Here is an 18,337-nt window from a genome sequence, read left to right on the forward strand (position 1 = left end):
GATCGGAACACAGTTCATGCACGTAGCTCTCTTCTAACGAGCTGGTTATCTGAATCGGGTGTGTTAACTAAGAGAGACATGCAAAATATGCAGAGTGGGGCGCGAGGACTGGAATAGGGAACCGCTGGGCTACATCATGTGTCATTCACCGGTGAGAAAACTTTAAAAGTACTACAATACCAGGAAGGAAGATCGGGTTGTTGATGTTTGTCTACCATTCTCGCTCTGTCTGCACAGCGTGCGTGAATGGGCTGATGACGTATCCTGTCTGTGTGAACCGTGTGCGCAGAGGTATGCAGATACATGCGTTGACAGGCAGGTAGGAAAGTCAATTAAAACGCTCGGACCGAGCATTTAGATTGGACGAACATTTCTTGGTCCTACGCCTTCCACAGAATATATAAATACAGATAAATACATTTAGACCACTTAACTTAATGATTGCTATGGAGATGTGAAGAGACTTTCAACCAACATAACAAAAAATGTTTCTGAAGACAATCACCTATTGCACCTTTAATACATTATATAACTTTAAAGGAATGATTCACCCCAAAATGAAAATTCTGTCAGTAATTACTAACACTCATGTCTTTCCAGACTAATTTTAACTAAGACTAATCTTTATCTTTGAAAACAAAAAAAAATATTTTAATGAAACTTGAGATGTTCCTGTTCCTCCGTTAAAAGTCAACGTAACCAAAACTTAGAAGAAAAAAGTAATAAAGGTGTTGATTTGAACCGTTTAATCCAAGCCTTGTGAAGAGATATTATTGCTTTATATGATAACCAGATTTCATTTAGGCTTTTATTCGCATGCAAACACACATATATAGAGAAATAACATGGTAAACCTCACGCAACACTTGAACCAATTAGGTGTGTTCTAGCATGCACAAGCTTCCATGTTTGTTTCGTTCCGTGTAGTTAACTAACCCTTTATGTGTTATGGTACTATATGCATGTTATTATAGATCAGGCATAAAATGCAAAACTCAATTTTATACAATATATAATGGGGTCCCTAGTATGTCATTGTATCCAACAAGCAGTCTTGGAAAAGGTTGAAGTATTCTGATGATGGTGTGTGCGTTTTTTTGTGTGTTTTTTTTCAGATGTGTCTATAGATGAAAAGAAAATGTCTGAGATTTTAGGAGACCTGATATGGAAGGAGATGTCTGAATGCATAATTCGTGAATGCCTGGTTCATTCCATACCGGCTAACAGTAGTCAACTAGCTGAGTATAGCGAGGTAAGACTGCAGGGCCATAGAAGTATCTGTCAGCATATGACAACTGTGCAGCATTCTTTGTAATGCAATATTCAATTGTATTCTCAGGTCATTAAACGGACAGAAGATTTCGAGAGCAGTCTGAAAGAGATGGGGTACCTCGCAGGGGACTCGACGGACCTCTTAAAATACGCCAGGAATGTCAACTGCCACTTCGCAAGCAAAAAATGCCAAGATGTCATTGTGGCTGCACGGAAACTAATGGCGTCTGAGATGCACAACACAGTGAAAGTAAGACCTTTTCAAAGTTTCTAATGTTAATTAAGCTATAAAAGATTTTTAGTTACAGGCTTCTGTATGCTTTTCGCCCCCAGATCACTCCAGAGTATAAACTCTCTATCCCTAAACTACCAAGTCCCAGTGGGGGAGAGAAGGAGAGGAAGGAGTCTTGTAAGAAAAGTGCCCATTACGATCAGCAGAGCCTGGAAAACGAGAAGCAGTTGAGTCCCAACACTATGTGTCTACCCGTGTGTCGCATTAGTGAGTCAGTGCAGCAGCTAATGGACCTTGCCATACAAACTCTGTCTGAGGCGGTGGGCAGCTCCCCCCAGTGGTAAGTAGCATGCATTACAGACACTACAATTAAGCAGATATGTTTTTAGGTCCATGTGGAAGCTGTAATTGCTGAACTTCATAAAACTTTTTCTTGCAGTGCAGTCCAGCTTTTCTACACAGTCCGAAACATTTTTCACCTTTTCTATGATGTTGTGCCTACATATCACAAGTAAGTTGATGTCTTTTTTTTTTTTTAAGTAGCAGTATTCTTGGTATACTGTTGGTGTAGTTTTTTTTTTTTATGTGATTGTGTTTTCATAACTTAGGGACAACTTCCTGAAGTTGCCTCACTTGGCTGCAATCCAACACAATAACTGCATGTTCATCGCTCACCACCTTTTAACCTTGGGTTTCCAGTTTAAACCTCACCTTCCTTTGAAAGATGGAGTGGCTTATTTTGTAGACTTGGTCCCAGGCTTCAGAAGACTAGGTAAGGGCACACAGACATATTTTTTGTTACTGTTCAAATTGGTCAGTAAGATTTTTCTTTAAAGAAATTAATACTTTTATTCAGCACTACAATTCAGTATAGTTCAATTCAAAATAAAAATTCAAAGTAACAGTAAAGACAAGTTCAAATAAATGTTGTTCTTTTGAACTTTTTTTTTATTCATCAAAAAAAAAGGTTATCAACAATGTTAAGCAGAAAAACTATTTTCAACATTGATAATAATAACAAATAATTCTTCAACACCTAACGGTATTTTAGAATGATTTCTGAAGGATTATGTGACACTGAAGACTCTAGTAATGGCTGCTGAAAATTTGGCTTTGCCGTCAAAGGAATAAATTACATTTGAAAATATATTCAAATAGAAAAGTTATTTTAAATTGTAATAATACTTTACAATATTATTGTTTTTACTGTATTTTGATCAAGTAAATGCAGTCTTGGTGAGCAAAAGAGACTTTTAAAAAATCTTACCAATCCCAACCTTTTGAACAGTAGTGTACATAGCAAATTTAATGATGAGATGCTTATTTTAAGGTTTTTTCCCTCTGTTTTTAAATAAGGTGCTCGGTGCTTTGTGGCACAAATGAACGTTCAAAAAGCTGAGATGTTGGAAAGGCTGTCCACTGCACGCAACTTTTCCAACTTGGATGATGAAGACAGTTACTCTGTAGCCAGCAAGGCTATCAGACAAGTATGATCAAACACCACAAATTCACTATCTTTGAAACAGTAGAGGCTTATATTTAGATACCAGTATATAAGCATATTTGCGCCTAGTGTGCTTGTCACTGCGGTTTAACTGCTATTGTGTATTTTAGGTCATTCATCAGCTGAGGAGGTTGGGAAAAGTTTGGCAAGATGTCTTGCCTGTGAACATATACTGCAAATCCATTGGGACTCTCCTCAATACTGCAATATCAGAGCTGATTAACAAAATTATGATGTTGGAGGTAAGGCAATAATACATACTGCTGTTGTTGTTTTTGGTGACACCACCAAACATTTTGAAGTGTAAACCAAGTGCTCTCATTCCAGGACATCTCCAATATGGATGGTGAGCGACTGCGAACACTGTGTCAAACCATCATAGAGGAAGGGCCACTGGTGTTCAATCCATTGCCGGAAGAAAACAAGAACAAAAAATATCAAGAAGAGGTTCCAGTCTATGCAAAGAAATGGATGACCTTAAAAGAGATCTCCATGGTGCTAAATGCTAATCTACAGGAGATAGTGGACCGGTGATACACTTAATATTTTAATAAGGTTCATTTTATGGGATCCTATGGGATTATGTATGTAGTTTATAGATTTAATTGGAGCTCACATTAAACATTCTTTTCTTTTAATTTAGGTGGGCAGAAGGAAAAGGACCCCTGGCAGTGGAGTTCTCCTGTAATGAGATGAAGAGCCTTATTCGAGCCCTGTTCAAGAACACAGAGAGACGAGCAGCAGCCCTCGCTAAAATCGTCAAATAGACAGCCAAAAGACCAATGCAGTTCCAGCGCAAAATAATGCTACATGGTTTTCCTTACATATATTGTATTCTCTATTTTTCTATTTTGCTGAAAAATGCATTACAATAAATGCTGTTCTAAGGAAATGCATGTTCTCTTATCAAATATACCTTGTTATCAGTATATGAATTAATACTTGAAAAAAAAAACACCTCAATAAAATGCAGCAAAACCTGTCATGAACACAAATGAAAATGTTAAACAGAATGGTATGGACTGACATCCTCAATCAGTATTGACTTTCAATGTATTTTTGCCATACAATAAAAGAATTGTGCCTGAGGCTGTCATTTTGCTTTACATATCCTTTTGTGATCTGTAAAAGATAAAATCATATGGGGTGGAGAGTAGACACGATGGAGAGTACGTTTTATTTATGTAGTGTAGAAGAGGATCATACCTTAGAAATATTTATTTGAGTGAGTCTCAATGCATTAGCAATGGAAGAATGCGAAGTGATCCAGATTTGTGGATAGTTAAACTTTTACTTGACGGCACTTTTACGTCAGCGCTTGCTTAGTTGCTTGACGGTTTACACCGGCTTTGACAACTTGAAGGTTGCCATGTATTTACAATTATACTCTCCCAGTCCTTCAGAATATAACCAATAAATTTCATAATCTCATGATCTCCTGAGCTGAAATGAAGGATGTCAGTGTTAAGCACGTCGTATTTATACTTATAATATGCGATAGAAATTCTCTCAGTTATGCGAAATTTTAAAAGGGGGGTTTGTAAATCATACAAAAACATATCTGGCAACCCTGATGCGTCACCCGGAGGACGAAACGAAGGAGACTGTCGTAAAGTGGGATGTTTTGGAGTGGGGAGGTCATTAGAAAGTGAGGTTGTTCGGTACGTTTTGGGGCGAACAGACCGCCACTTCTAGTACAGGTGTCAGATATTCTGATACCAGAGTGGCTTTACTCAAATCCAGCGTAGTTTACAGTGGTCATCACGTTCAAAATGTTGCGTTTAGCGCTGCGAGTGCGCCCATCTGCCAGGTTTACCCGGCCCAGTGTTCTCTCAGGCCCTGCTGCTGCTGCTGGTAGTCCACGATCAGGACCGGTATCATGCCATCATCTCAAACGATACCACTCCAACGGCCCGGCCAGGATCCGGAGCTTGTGTCATGGTCGGCGAGTGTACAACAGCATCCTCAGTAACAGATCATGGGTCTTGCGAAGCCAAATGGCTAGTTTCAGTCAAAGCATGCGAGTGTACAGTCTGCCTCCACATCAGAAGGTAAGTTAAGCTAACTAATGTTATTATGTGCTTCCACCCCCGTTTGACTTGCTTTTTTCAATGGAACACAAAAGGGCTTGTTGGAGACTGACAGCCTCGGTCATCGTTCACTTTCATTGTACCATCTGTCTTCTCTTTTTGTGCTCCAGAGTAAATTATTTCATACCGATTTGGAAAACATGAGGGAGAATAAAAGTTATTTAAAAATTTGGGGGTGAACTGAGTATCACTGCGTTTCTTCTATTGGTGTCACCTTCAAGATGTTAAAGCAGAGCTGTAGTTATATATATATATATATACAGTGGGGAATATATATATATATATATATATATATATATATATATATATTCTGTGTGCTGTCAGAGATCCTTGTTGACATGCCTGTATAGAACATGTTATCTCATGAGACAGCATAACAGTTTCTCATAATACTTAATAATTTAATTATTGAGCCTCAAATCTGTCATAGATTTACATGCTTAGAAAAGACATAAGAAATAATGAAGTGCACATTTCCATAGTGATTATACAAAAATACTCCGTTCTTAACCATTTTATCAGCTGGAAATTGTAATTTGTGAGTCCAGTCTCTATAATTAAAAATCCTTATTCAAAAAAAGGTGGACAGAAGTCATTGAAATTTATTGTTTGGAAGATGTGGGAATCCTGAATATCACAATCTTATGTCACAGTAAACAGAACTGTTGAACTATATTTCAATGCAGATCATGTACACTACAAAAAAGTTTGGAATAATGCCTTTATTAAATCAAAAATGCAGTAAAAAAAAAAAAAACTGTAATATTGTACAAAAATATTACAATTTAAAATTAATATATTTTCAAATGGAATTTATTCCTGTGATTCCTGTGAATTTATTCCTGAATTTTCAACAGCCATTTAGTGTTACATGATCAACCTAATCAGAAGTCAACCTAATTCTTTATTTATTCCAAATTTTTTGACTGGTAATGTATTACCTTCTATGAGAAGAATTTAAAGTCATTCATGGTAAATGCTCACAACTTTCTGTTTATTTATCCTAATTCATTCTATTACAGGTGGAACTACCAGCTTTGTCCCCCACTATGCAGATGGGCACTATTGCACGCTGGGAAAAGAAGGAAGGTGACAAAATCAATGAGGGAGATTTGATTGCTGAGGTGAGGCACATTCAGGTTTTTATCCACAAGACAAAGCCACAGTCCGCTACATCAGTATTCAGAGTTTAAAATTACACTTGATAGTTTAATATTGATGACAAAATTAAGTAAGTAATAATTGATGATGGCTGTTGAATTTTTGAATATTAATGCACATCTGAGGTGGTAATGAGTCCGTGGCATAGAGCACAGCACCTTAGAACATCTGTCAACCAATCAGAATCAAGCGCCCAGCATGTTAGAATTCTGAATTCTACTTACTGGTTTTGATTTGGTCAGGTTGAAACAGACAAGGCTACGGTTGGATTTGAAATGCTGGAGGAGTGCTACCTTGCCAAGATCTTGGTCCCTCAGGGTACAAGAGATGTGCCCATTGGAGCTGTCATTTGTATTACAGTTGACAAGTAAGCATAATTTTTTATCTGCAGTGCCAAGATACAGAGCATTATAAGATCTGCTGTATGTGGTATACATATTGCATAATGTCCTTAACAATGTAAAATGATTGTGAAATAAATTAAGTTTTTATACTTGTGATGAGGAAACATTCCTATCAATTTTGTGGTACCACAGAGAAACATACATGCATCATAAAAAAGGGCTTAGTGATGTACCTAAATGATTCTGTCTTGATCTTGGCTTTTTATGAAAGCACAAACTTGCATTTTTGATATCCGTATGTGATATAGAATGTATGTCTGATGTTTTCTTGTGTTTTCCACCTAATATACATCATCTATCCTTTGACCTTTTAGTCCTGACCTCATCCCTGCATTTAAGGACTTAACATTGGATAAAATCGCCAGCTCTGCCCCTGCTGCTGCAGCTGCCCATCCCCCTCCAGCAGCACCTGCTGCTGCTCCTGCACCACCACAAGTTCCTGGAAGCTCCTACCCACCTCACATGAAGGTATGAGATGTTGACCAAATATGAAAATGACTACAAACTGAATTACTAATTCAGAAGTAAAAACATTTGGTGATATTGGGCCAGTCTAAGCATAAGCAAGCTTATTATTACATGCTATCATTAACTTCCGTTTTGCTTTCTTTAGGTTCTTCTCCCAGCTCTCTCCCCCACCATGACTATGGGCACCGTGCAGCGCTGGGAGAAGAAGGTGGGTGAGAAGCTGAGTGAGGGAGACCTGCTGGCTGAAATTGAGACGGATAAGGCAACAATCGGTAAATTGTCTCTAATTATAGACATGGTGATTTTTATAAGTTCATAGCAAGACTGTAAAATCTGTTTGGCAGATTTAATAGTTTAAGAATTGGTAATTGGTCATTGGTTGCACTCAGTGGTGGTTACAGTATTATTTATAAACTACAGTTCAAAGGTTATTTGATCAAAAATACTGTAATACTCTGAAATATTATTACAGTTTAAAATGAAATATATTTCTATGATGGCAAATAGGGCTGGGCAAAAAAAAAATCGATTTTTCGATATATCGTTTTAAAATGTGGTCGATTCAGCTCAAGAAACGTTTATTATTATTAATGTTGAAAGCAGTTGTGCTGCTTAATATTGTATATATTGTAGAAAGCATGATACATTTTTTCAGTATTTTTTGATAAGTAAAAAATTCAAAAGGACGGCATTTATTTGAAATAAAAATCTGGTGTAACATTATAAATGTCTTTACTGTCACCAAGTATTAATTGCTTTAAAAACTTGCTGACCCCAAACTTTTGAATGGTAGTGTCTATTTATATATGAATACAATAAACATTCATACACAAACAAATGTATATTCATAAACCAGATTTAAAGAAATGTAGTATGTCTACAGTTTGCATTAACAACACTATGTAAAGTCGTTTCTTCCTGTGATTTTCAGGTTTTGAGGTACAGGAAGAGGGTTACCTGGCCAAGATATTGATTGCTGAGGGCACCAGGGATGTTCCCCTCGGCACTCCTCTCTGCATCATTGTGGAAAAGGAATCCGACATTAGCACGTTTGCTGACTATGTAGAGACAGGGGTTGCTGCAAGCCCGCCTCCTGCTCCCACACCGGTAAAGTGCTCTGTCATTTCTAAAAGACCTCTATTATTTATTTGTATCTATTGTTTAATGTAATTATTACTATGATTAATTATGCACACCTAATGCTATTGTTTAAAAGAATTGGAATTTTTACCATCAGTAAACATTAACATTAGTCATTTACTGTCCACTTTCAGTTGCAACAGCACTTTGATTGACATGAGCAACATGTCATAATGTGATGTAATAAACTTTTTATGTGGCCACCTAAAGAAGGCTGTGATGAAAATCAAGGTCATGTTTTTACTGCCAATGTATTATCAACAGTTTCATGCTATGACTAAAAGTGAAAGGTCACTTTGAAATATTTGCAGTGTTTTGAAATACTGAGATCAGGCCATGCCAGTTTTGTGGGAGTGGATGTTAAGATTAGACTACAACAAATTGCTGTCCGTTGTGGTATACACAGGCCACGGCTACAGCAATTTTATAAACATAGCATGTTCTAATCTATGTTTTAGTAATCCAGAATTTTGAATATTTAACTTAACCAAAAAATATGTAATATGTGCATTACGTATATAATACGTATACTTATTGTACCTCACTTCTCAGGTGGCTGCCCCACCGCCAGCACCAGCTCCAGCAGCTCCCACTGTTCCAGCCGCCCCTGCAGCTCCTAGGAAGGGTAGGGTGTTTGCCAGTCCTCTAGCCAAGAAACTGGCTGCTGAGAAGGGAATTGACATCACCCAAGTCACAGGTACGAGCGCTTTGACTTTTAATACTATCAGTTCGTTTCCTTTGCATGATAGATGTCTTTCTGTCACTAGTGGCATTAGTGTGAGTAACTTTATCATTTTACTTGTATCATTTCCGGGTGATTTATATGTGACTCTGTCTGAAGTGGGAATATGCTACTGCTGTGTCTATAGGAACTGGACCAGATGGCAGAGTCACCAGGAAAGATATCGACAGTTTCGTTCCACTTAAGCCCACTCCTGTAAGTCATTACATTTTGAAGCGACCAGATCCACCAAACCTGGTTTTGACCTTTCCAATAATGGATTGGAAATGTAGATGGCTTTTGAGAAAGTCCAGATGGAATATGTGAGATAATACTGCACAAATGTCCACAGAATTCCCACCATTCCGAAGTTCTTGACAACCAGGGTTATTATCATAATTTTTATTTAAAAAAATGGTCAATTGAAATCAAGCTAATAAAAAAATTGGTTAATTTAAATAAAGCTAATTCAAAATATTTATAAAAATACAGAGGTATATAAGGCTGGCTAAAAAATACAGATTTGTTTAGATTTTAATTCTCATTTTTATGAAACAATATTGATTCTTAAATCCCAAGAATCGATTAGTCTAGCCTGTTTTCAGTTAGTGAACGGAACATTGTAGCGCGCCTCCCATCCAATAAATGAAATCACAATATGCTTTGTTACTTTTGATATGAAACAAAGTCTCAGATTTTAAATTCTGTCCATTTTATTACAATATTCAAACAATTAAAACCATTTTGACGCTGTTGAATGTGGGGTGATGGGTGGTTGTAGCGCCTGAGTTCAAGAGAAGCGGCAGCGCAAAGTGCAGGTCAACTAATCATTTCCTCCACTGTAATACCAGCTACAGTATGAAATAAACATGAACGAACATCCAAAGGTTAAAAGAAAGAGTACAACTTACTGAAACCCGTATCCTGTCTCATGTAATCGCTCATTCAGAGGAGAAGACACGAAAAGACGTTAGTATAACAGCTTGTCACGTAACGTCTTATTTACCTCTGAAAAAACATATTCGGTGACCATAAACTCGTTAGTCAGCTAGAAAAAATAACTCTACAGAGGAGCATTTTGCTAAATGTATGAACCATATAACATATTCATTATCATTTTTTACTGTCCTTTAATAATGTTTGAATAAATCCGTCCAGTTTTAATAACAGCCACTATTTAAATGTTTATATTTCAAAAAACAAATTGGAGTAGAAAGATAATTATGTAATTGTAAAGTTAGTATAACTTTATTATTATAAAAACTTAATTGAGTGTAATTTAAGTGTTTGTATACAAATCAGTTCATTTTATCCTTCAATATTATAGTAATGTAGTACCAACTGACTCTATAATGTATATTTTACAGCATTAGCTGAGTTTTTTTTCCTTGAGTACTGTACCTGATATATATCCAAAATAATCAATATTGAATTGAATCAGAATTTAATCAATGTGCAAGCTTGTGAATCGAAATCAAATCGTGAAATTTTTGTCGATACCCAGCCCTAGTAGTATATAATTAATACTAAAATAGCACTGCCTCTCACCCCTGGCATGTTCTTTTATGAAGTATATTGTCAATTTTATTTAAAATCCATTTTCTTTTAATTTATGTATGTGTATATATATATATACACTCACTGGCCACTTTATTAGGTACACCTTGCTAGTACCGGGTTGGACCAATTCCCCCCAAATCAGTTTAGAAAATGCAACTCCATAGATTTCTTAGTTATTAGGAGCAGAAAATGCATAACAGGTGTATTGTACTATTTACAGTAGTAAAAATGCAATGTAAGTGTCATTCTTTTATGTTCTTCTTTTCTTTTTCATATTTTATGTTCATTCTTTCATGAAACGTTCTGTTTAATACCGCCAGGCACCAGCTGCTGCTCCTACCCCTGCTGCACCCACACCCAGTCCTCCAGCCGTCCCTGCTTTTGCTGCTGTACCTACAGGAACCTTCACTGACATCCCCATCAGCAACATCCGCAGAGTGAGTCCGCTGACCATAGAAACCACTTTATATTCTCTATGCATATGTGAAGACTTTTATGTTACCCATAATACTCTGTGTCCCTGCTTCTCTCTCTACTGGTGTGCTATCTAGGTGATCGCCCAGAGGTTGATGCAATCGAAACAAACTATTCCTCACTATTATTTGTCTATCGATGTCAACATGGACCAAGTCCTTGAACTCAGGAAAGAACTCAATGCTGTGAGTGAACTCAGGTCACATGACCGTGATATGATAGTGAACACCCCATTACAGTATTCCTAATTTAAACTCTACCTTTTCCTCATGATCAGGAGGTGAAAGCTGATAACATCAAACTCTCGGTCAATGACTTCATCATCAAGGCCTCATCTCTGGCCTGTTTAAAGGTGCCAGAGGCCAACTCCTCCTGGATGGATACAGTCATCAGACAGTGAGTGGACTTCCACAATGCAATTCTTCTCTTAACCATTTGAGGGCAATTATCAGTAAATGTATAGTAACTGATGTGACTTTGAAATTACAGTAAAATCAAGTACTTTTTTTTTTCTCTCTGCACAGAAATCATGTGGTGGATGTTAATGTGGCAGTCAGTACGCCTATAGGTCTAATCACTCCCATTGTATTTAATGCTCATATTAAGGGACTTGCGACTATCAGCAAAGACGTAGCCATATTAGCTGCTAAAGCACGAGAGGGTAAACTACAACCACATGAATTCCAGGTGAGTCCATGTGGATATCAGAAATAATTCATTTATGCTGTGTTGTTTTGCAATAACCTGCATCTTCTATAAAATGTTAACATTTAATAAAATAAACAAAATAATAAATTTTTTTGTGAAAAATCAGAAAAAAAGAAGAATAAATCAAATATAGTTTGTATGTATATTTATGTATGTTAATATATACTATGTGTGTGTGTGTATATATAGTTTATGCATATACATTTGTGTGTGTTTTTGAAAGAGGTCTCTTATACTCACCAAGGCTGCATTTATTCTATCAAACATACAGTAATATTGTGAAATATAATATATTATGTTATATGTTTTCTATTTCAAATTAATTTTAAAATGTCATTTTCAGCAGCCAGAAATATATACAGTGGGTACGGAAAGTATTCAGACCCCCTTAAATTTTTCACTCTTTGTTATATTGCAGCCATTTGCTAAAATCATTTAAGTTTTCCTCATTAATGTACACACAGCACCCCATATTGACAGAAAAACACAGAATTGTTGACATCTTTGCAGATTTATTAAAAAAGAAAAACTGAAAAATGCTCAGTATTTAGTAGAAGCACCCTTTTGATCTAATACAGCCATGAACTTTTTGGCCTTAATTCTAAGTGGTATGTGTGGAGAAAACCAGGCACCTGTCCAATACAGTCCCAACAGTGAAGCATGGTGGTGGCAGCATCATGCTGTGGGGGTGTTTTTCAGCTGCAGGGACAGGACGACTGGTTGCAATCGAGGGAAAGATGAATGCGGCCAAGTACAGGGATATCCTGGACTAAAACCTTCTCCAGAGTGCTCAGGACCTCAGACTGGAACTAAGGTTTACCTTCCAACAAGACAATGACCCTAAGCACACAGCTAAAATAACGAAGGAGTGGCTTCACAACGACTCTGTGACTGTTCTTGAATGGCCCGGCCAGAGCCCTGACTTAAACCCAATTGAGCATCTCTGGAGAGACCTAAAAATGGCTGTCCACCAACGTTTACCATCCAACCTGACAGAACTGGAGAGGATCTGCAAGGAGGAATGGCAGAGGATCGCCAAATCCAGGTGTGAAAAACTTGTTGCGTCTTTCCCAAAAAGACTCATGGCTGTATTAGATCAAATGGGTGCTTCTACTAAATACTGAGCAGAGGGTCTGAATACTTAGGACCATGTTATATTTCAGTTTTTCTTTTTTAATATATCTGCAAAAATGTCAACAATTCTGTGTTTTTCTGTCAATATGGGGTGCTGTGTGTACATTAATGAGGAAAAAAAATTAACTTAAATGATTTTAGCAAATGGCTGCAATATAACAAAGAGTGAAAAATTTAAGGGGGTCTGAATACTTTCCGTACCCACTGTATATATTTTTTTATTATCAAATTTTAAAATGGTTGTGCTGCTTAATATTTTTGTGCAAACCGTGATACTTTTATTCAGGATTCTTTAATGAATGTAAAGTTTAAAAAAATAGTAGTTATTTGAAATATAATTTTTTTTAACATATTAAATGTCTTTACTGTCACTTTTGATCAATTTAATGCATCCTTGCTGAATAAATTGTTGTTTTTTTTAAGTCTTTCTGACCCCAGACTAATATAATAAACAATATATGTGTAGATAGATAAAATAATGTATCGTGTATATAAAAATGCATTACTTGTTTTTTTCAAAGCGAACATTCTTGGTTTTCCTAGGGTGGCACCTTCACTATTTCCAATCTGGGCATGTATGGCATCAAGCATTTTTCAGCTATCATTAACCCTCCTCAAGCCTGCATTCTGGCTGTGGGTGGCTCAGAAAAGAGACTGCTGCCTGCAGACAATGAAAAAGGGTGAGCAAGGGAAATAGGTAGACATTAATTTGCCATCAGTCCTACTAATGTATATGGCGCTCTTAAAACAGTTCCTTCAGTCAGTGCATGTGTTTTCTGTGTCTCTCGTAGGTTTGACGTGGCTAGCATGATGTCGGTGACCCTGAGCTGTGATCACCGGGTGGTAGATGGTGCTGTCGGTGCACAGTGGCTGGCCGAGTTCCGCAAGTTCCTGGAGAAACCGTTCACCATGCTCCTGTGAGCAGGCAGTTTAAAGGGCCCTGTCCCCCCCAAAAAAACTGGACTTTAAGATTTGCTCTCCCTGGGAATTATAACAGGTTGTTCTCTCCTCTTTTTTTAATTTTCTTTCTCTCTCACATACTCCCTTTCATATACTGTATTTTTACAACATTGCTTCCTAAAGCCTGAAGTAACCTCTCAACCCAAAGTCATAAGTCATTGTTAAGGTAATTTTCTGGAGTTTCAGAAGATAATGCTGGACAAGGGTTTTCATTTTCCTTCAGGATATTGTTACAAGCACCGTAAGTCTGTGTTTGCCATTGGATCAAAGAATGTCTGTCTCATGGGTCTGTACCTGCAAGCTTTGACTTGTTTCCATGTATCAATGACACATTTATTGGCACAATATGAGTATCCTTTCTATATAAGAAAAACCGTGATGAGATCTGGAGATGTGTGTGCCATTGCCAAATATTGTCTGACTGCAATTGGAATTTTTTTATGACGCATTATTCAGTGCATAGGTTTATTTTCTGTATTATTGCATAATATACATACATTTGGACTGATTGGATATTTAACTCACTCCCCGAGTTAAATATCTGGCATATTCATGATGGTTTCTTTGCCAAGACTGTGTGATGGTCTTGGTATCTGAGCAGGGTTTTGATATAGGCAATTTTATTTATTATATCTCTCACTCCAGACAAAGCACGTTAGTGCCTTTGCTCCTGTTTATAGCACCTTGGTATTTCTTTTTAAATGGTGGTTATATTTTCAAGTCATTCTTTAATGAATAACGCACAATTCATGGGGTGAACTGCAGTTATAAATAAACCTATGGAGAAACAAAAGAAAGGTTCCCAGATGGAATAAAACACTAGTCTGGATATACATATTTATATCTTGTAGAAAAATGGTTCATTCAAGCTGTTTTGGCATGCAGTCGGTGCTGTTTGGACAAACGGAGTCAAACATTTTTTTTTTATATGAGGGAAAAAGTATGACCAATATTATATCAATATTTAATATGTAAAAAAAAAAAAAAAAAAAAATTTATTATATTGCTAGAAATATATGTAGGCTATATATAATAAACTATTATAATGTGTTATGGCTATGAATAATGCGATAAAACAATAAGCTTACTCTGTAAATGAGAGGGAATAAACAAAATAGACATACAAATATATGTTGCACATAATGTTTCCTAAAAAATTACATGTGTAAACTTACTCCTATACCATGTCATGCTGCTATCATCTACTCATTTACATTTCAGTGCATTTATATAAGGGATAATCACTCAATGTGATCGAGAGAATGTATTATTCCATAAAGAAAGTCTTATCGTCTTATTTTATGTTCTGTATGTTTTGACGTTCTCCACTATTATTTTAACTAGATATATATATATATATATATATATATATATATATATATATAACTGTTTCCCCGGTAACAGCTGAACACAAAGCAGTGCAGCAAGGGACTTTTAACGTGCAGCGCTTGTGTTTATTCAATGAAATCATAATGTTAGCCTTTTGATTGAAGTTTAATCTTCACATTCAGCCATATTGCAATTCCGGTCTTTCCCTCCCCAAATGTAAGATCTCTTGAAATCATAATTAAGACTTTCTTGTACAATTTAAGACTTTTTAAGGCCTTAAATTTGATACAACTAAATTTAAGACTTTTTAAGACCCCGCGGAAACCCTGCCATTTAAACACGTTTCAGACACATGTGAGGAGCATTTCTATTTGAACTGAATTTTCATTGTGCTATTTGACCGAAAATGCTTTGTTAATTTTAGGCACTCCATTCCCCAAAAATTCAATATTAATCTAAATGGTTATAAATGCATATTACATTTACAGATAAACGTGTTTCGAGATCACTACAAATAGAGCTTCACTACCCTATGCCAAGTTTTGAATGGAAGAGCATAGAATTGAGTAGAAAGTCTTTGAAACATTTCAGGTTAATGTTTCACTTGCATTTAAAACTTCTACCATCCACTAATCTGAATACACTGTTCATACTAAAAAAACAGTTTTAAAATCACTGTAACATTTAATGTATCTTTAAAAAAAGTTCCTGTAGTGTAGTAGACAGACTATGCGCAAGAACCGGATATGACGCGAGAGTGGCGGATGTTGCGTCGATCAATTTTCCCGCGTTTTGGATAGTAGAGGAAATAGTAGAGAGTTGCGGACACAAACAAGCGGTCTCGGGCTCCGACATCCAACCACTAACCACAACAACAACATCAACACGAACCCGCCGCTCGTGATCGCTCGCTGTGCTGTGAGTGAACGCGTCTCAGTCGACATGCCGCCGAAGAAGCGCAGCAGCGGGACCCCGCAGAAGAAAGAGTTGAAGGGAAACATGAAGAGCGGATCTCCCGACAGCAGCGAGAACGCAGTGCTGAGCCCCGAACGGTGAGGTCGTACTGCGGGACTGTCTAAATAAACCTCTATGACACAATAGACTCTAATGAATGATTAGTACAGACAGTCTTTAGTTATTGATGATGTTGGGAGAGGAAGCCAGCGACCGACAGTATGTCAGTCTTCTTAAGAAATTATTATTTTTTTTTTTTTAATTGTATTAACTAAGTAACCGTTACAAATGACGATTTCTAAACCTGTTTGTGCTGCTATTTTTTTTATAACAAATAGTTTTTAATAGTTTAGTTACTTTGGTAAGAACATGATAAGTAGGACGCACCCAATATTTAACCACTATATGGTACAGTAGCAGTTATCAGCTTATATTTTGCCTTTTGGGATGCACAATTTCTGTTTTCACTTTTAAAAGGAATGTCAAGTAAATATTGCGTACCGTTTTTAATTCAGCAGTTATGTGTACATCTATATATCTATAGGGTCAAAGAGGAGACATCCCATTTTGGGGTCTGCATCAAATTAAATTGACAAAAGTGATTTTATATACATAAAAATAATAAGAAATGCAAGTCAAGTATCAACTTTAATGTTTTAAATAACGTGAAAATAAAATGTCGAAATATGGGTGAAATAATGTTCCATCGTCTTTCAGTGTAATAGATATGTTTATGTAAAAATGAAACATACTTATTTTGACCTTTACTCATTAAAATATACAAAAGGGAAAGTGATCATATATGGCTCATGTAGTGCCTAAACAGCTGACAAGCGTTTATGTGTATAACCAATGTTGCATGACCAGCAGCGCCAGTATGGCGACCACCCCACAATAGTGTCAGTCACCTCACAATGTGTTTACTCATGTCTGTCAACTGTGTTGTTTTACTAGACACAAGGACAAGGAGCCTGAGTTTGTGTCTCTGAGTGAGGAGCTTCAGGCCACCAATCCCATCTGTGATCATGCGTGGAGAATTTGGGAGAGGGAGATCAGGTCAATGGACAAGGCAAATGTACGCCTTCATCTCATATCTGCACTACCAATCTAGTGTAGTTCCATTTATGAATGTGTACTAACACAAACGTGTGTGTCCTCCATGCTAGATGCCATATTCAAACAGACATCAGTGGGGAGCTTGTCTGTTCATCGCAGGCATGGAGCTTGATGGCATCAGCCTCACCTTCACACAGTTCCTGAAAGTAGTTGGACTAAGGTATGTGTGGCAAATGAATAAATATCACGGAGAAGTCCTGGTTTTCTCGCTTAGGATGATCAGCTTGGGCTGTCAGAGTGTGGTTATGCTTTTAAAGTGTTAATAACGCATGTGCTACACTTAAGTTAAGTTGCCCTTTCTGTGCAGTGTGAAGCAGTTCATCAGTCTCGTGAGGAAGATGGATGTAAACGTGGACACAATAAGCCCTAAAGTGAACACTGCTTTGAAACGACTGGAGAACAAGTACAATGTGACACTGGCTCTCTACCAAAGATTTGTGAAGTAAGTGTTGTTGATCAGTTTTGTTTTAAATTTGTACTAGTGATATATAATGAACGTATGATTAATTTAGCAATGTTTGGACATTTTGTTGATTTAATCAGCAACCAGGATCTACTGACAACTATGTCAATAAATAAAAAACTGTAATATTGTGAAATATTATTACAATTTAAAACAACTGTTTTCAATTTTAATATACTGTAAAGTGTAGTAGTCTTCAGTGTCACATGATCTTTCAGAAATCATTCTTTGTATGAAAAATCATTCCATTTATGTGTTCAGACATTTAAATACAATAACTATGTTTCCATCGAAAGTTGCAAATTTAACTTGTGCACAAAATTTGAATATTGCATAAAACATTTGTGAATAAAGCACCGTTTCCATCCAACGAGTCAAAGAGAACAAAATCATCATTTCTGGGAGGCAATTATACAGAAATACTGTGATGACAGACTTTGGCTCAGGCATTACAGAATGCCCAAAACCACATTTGATTTGCTGTGCAACGAGATCAGTCCGCTGGTTAGTCAAGTTATCCCGTCCCATCACGCAAAGTCACATGACTTTTTTGATGCACATGGAGGAATTTATTTGGCAAGTGCGTTTCCATCTCCCAATTCGCATGAATTTTTTTTTTTTTTTTTTTGCACAAAAACTACCTCAAG

The 18,337-nt window shown here is 36.7% G+C and overlaps 3 protein-coding genes across 4 annotated transcripts in view; all 3 read left to right on the forward strand.

Moving 5' to 3' along the window:
* The window catches only part of LOC107718948 (centromere/kinetochore protein zw10 homolog), an 8,458-nt gene extending 4,337 nt beyond the window's left edge, over positions 1-4,121 (forward strand). Inside the window, exons 8-16 of one of the 2 annotated variants that reach the window (XM_016526199.1) lie at positions 1,116-1,252; positions 1,340-1,522; positions 1,606-1,844; positions 1,944-2,015; positions 2,113-2,276; positions 2,861-2,991; positions 3,119-3,250; positions 3,336-3,563; positions 3,652-3,724. In XM_016526199.1, coding sequence (XP_016381685.1) covers positions 1,116-1,252; positions 1,340-1,522; positions 1,606-1,844; positions 1,944-2,015; positions 2,113-2,276; positions 2,861-2,991; positions 3,119-3,250; positions 3,336-3,542 — 1,265 coding nt within the window. In that variant the 3' untranslated portion in view covers positions 3,543-3,563; positions 3,652-3,724. Of the gene's footprint in view, positions 1-1,115; positions 1,253-1,339; positions 1,523-1,605; positions 1,845-1,943; positions 2,016-2,112; positions 2,277-2,860; positions 2,992-3,118; positions 3,251-3,335; positions 3,564-3,651 lie in introns of both variants that reach the window. The other variant, XM_016526198.1, reaches the window with a different exon arrangement.
* A 474-nt stretch (positions 4,122-4,595) lies between these two features.
* Positions 4,596-14,645, forward strand: LOC107718949 (dihydrolipoyllysine-residue acetyltransferase component of pyruvate dehydrogenase complex, mitochondrial-like). Its single transcript, XM_016526200.1, has 14 exons — positions 4,596-5,059; positions 6,121-6,222; positions 6,502-6,626; positions 6,978-7,131; positions 7,277-7,403; positions 8,063-8,238; positions 8,824-8,968; positions 9,141-9,208; positions 10,873-10,989; positions 11,104-11,211; positions 11,304-11,422; positions 11,551-11,713; positions 13,412-13,548; positions 13,660-14,645. The coding sequence occupies exons 1-14, from the start codon at positions 4,781-4,783 to the stop codon at positions 13,787-13,789; spliced, it is 1,950 nt and encodes a 649-aa protein (XP_016381686.1). The 5' UTR covers positions 4,596-4,780; the 3' UTR covers positions 13,790-14,645.
* Positions 14,646-15,927: 1,282 nt separating this feature from the next.
* Positions 15,928-18,337, forward strand: part of LOC107718950 (retinoblastoma-associated protein-like) — a 26,775-nt gene continuing 24,365 nt past the window's right edge. Inside the window, exons 1-4 of the mRNA XM_016526201.1 lie at positions 15,928-16,209; positions 17,066-17,186; positions 17,278-17,387; positions 17,535-17,669. Coding sequence (XP_016381687.1) covers positions 16,100-16,209; positions 17,066-17,186; positions 17,278-17,387; positions 17,535-17,669 — 476 coding nt within the window. The 5' untranslated portion in view covers positions 15,928-16,099. The remainder of the gene's footprint in view (positions 16,210-17,065; positions 17,187-17,277; positions 17,388-17,534; positions 17,670-18,337) is intronic.

Source organism: Sinocyclocheilus rhinocerous, unplaced genomic scaffold (assembly GCF_001515625.1).
Source record: "Sinocyclocheilus rhinocerous isolate Xijiao unplaced genomic scaffold, SAMN03320098_v1.1 scaffold753, whole genome shotgun sequence".
NCBI classification, from domain to species: Eukaryota; Metazoa; Chordata; class Actinopteri; order Cypriniformes; family Cyprinidae; genus Sinocyclocheilus; species Sinocyclocheilus rhinocerous.

Bases quoted from the DNA above. Each gene is read 5' to 3' on its own strand.
- LOC107718949 (XM_016526200.1), top strand. From the start codon at position 4,781: ATGTTGCGTTTAGCGCTGCGAGTGCGCCCATCTGCCAGGTTTACCCGG. The intron at 9,209-10,872 runs GTAAGTCATTAC...TAATACCGCCAG, and splicing joins TTCCACTTAAGCCCACTCCT to GCACCAGCTGCTGCTCCTAC. The intron at 11,212-11,303 runs GTGAGTGAACTC...CCTCATGATCAG, and splicing joins TCAGGAAAGAACTCAATGCT to GAGGTGAAAGCTGATAACAT.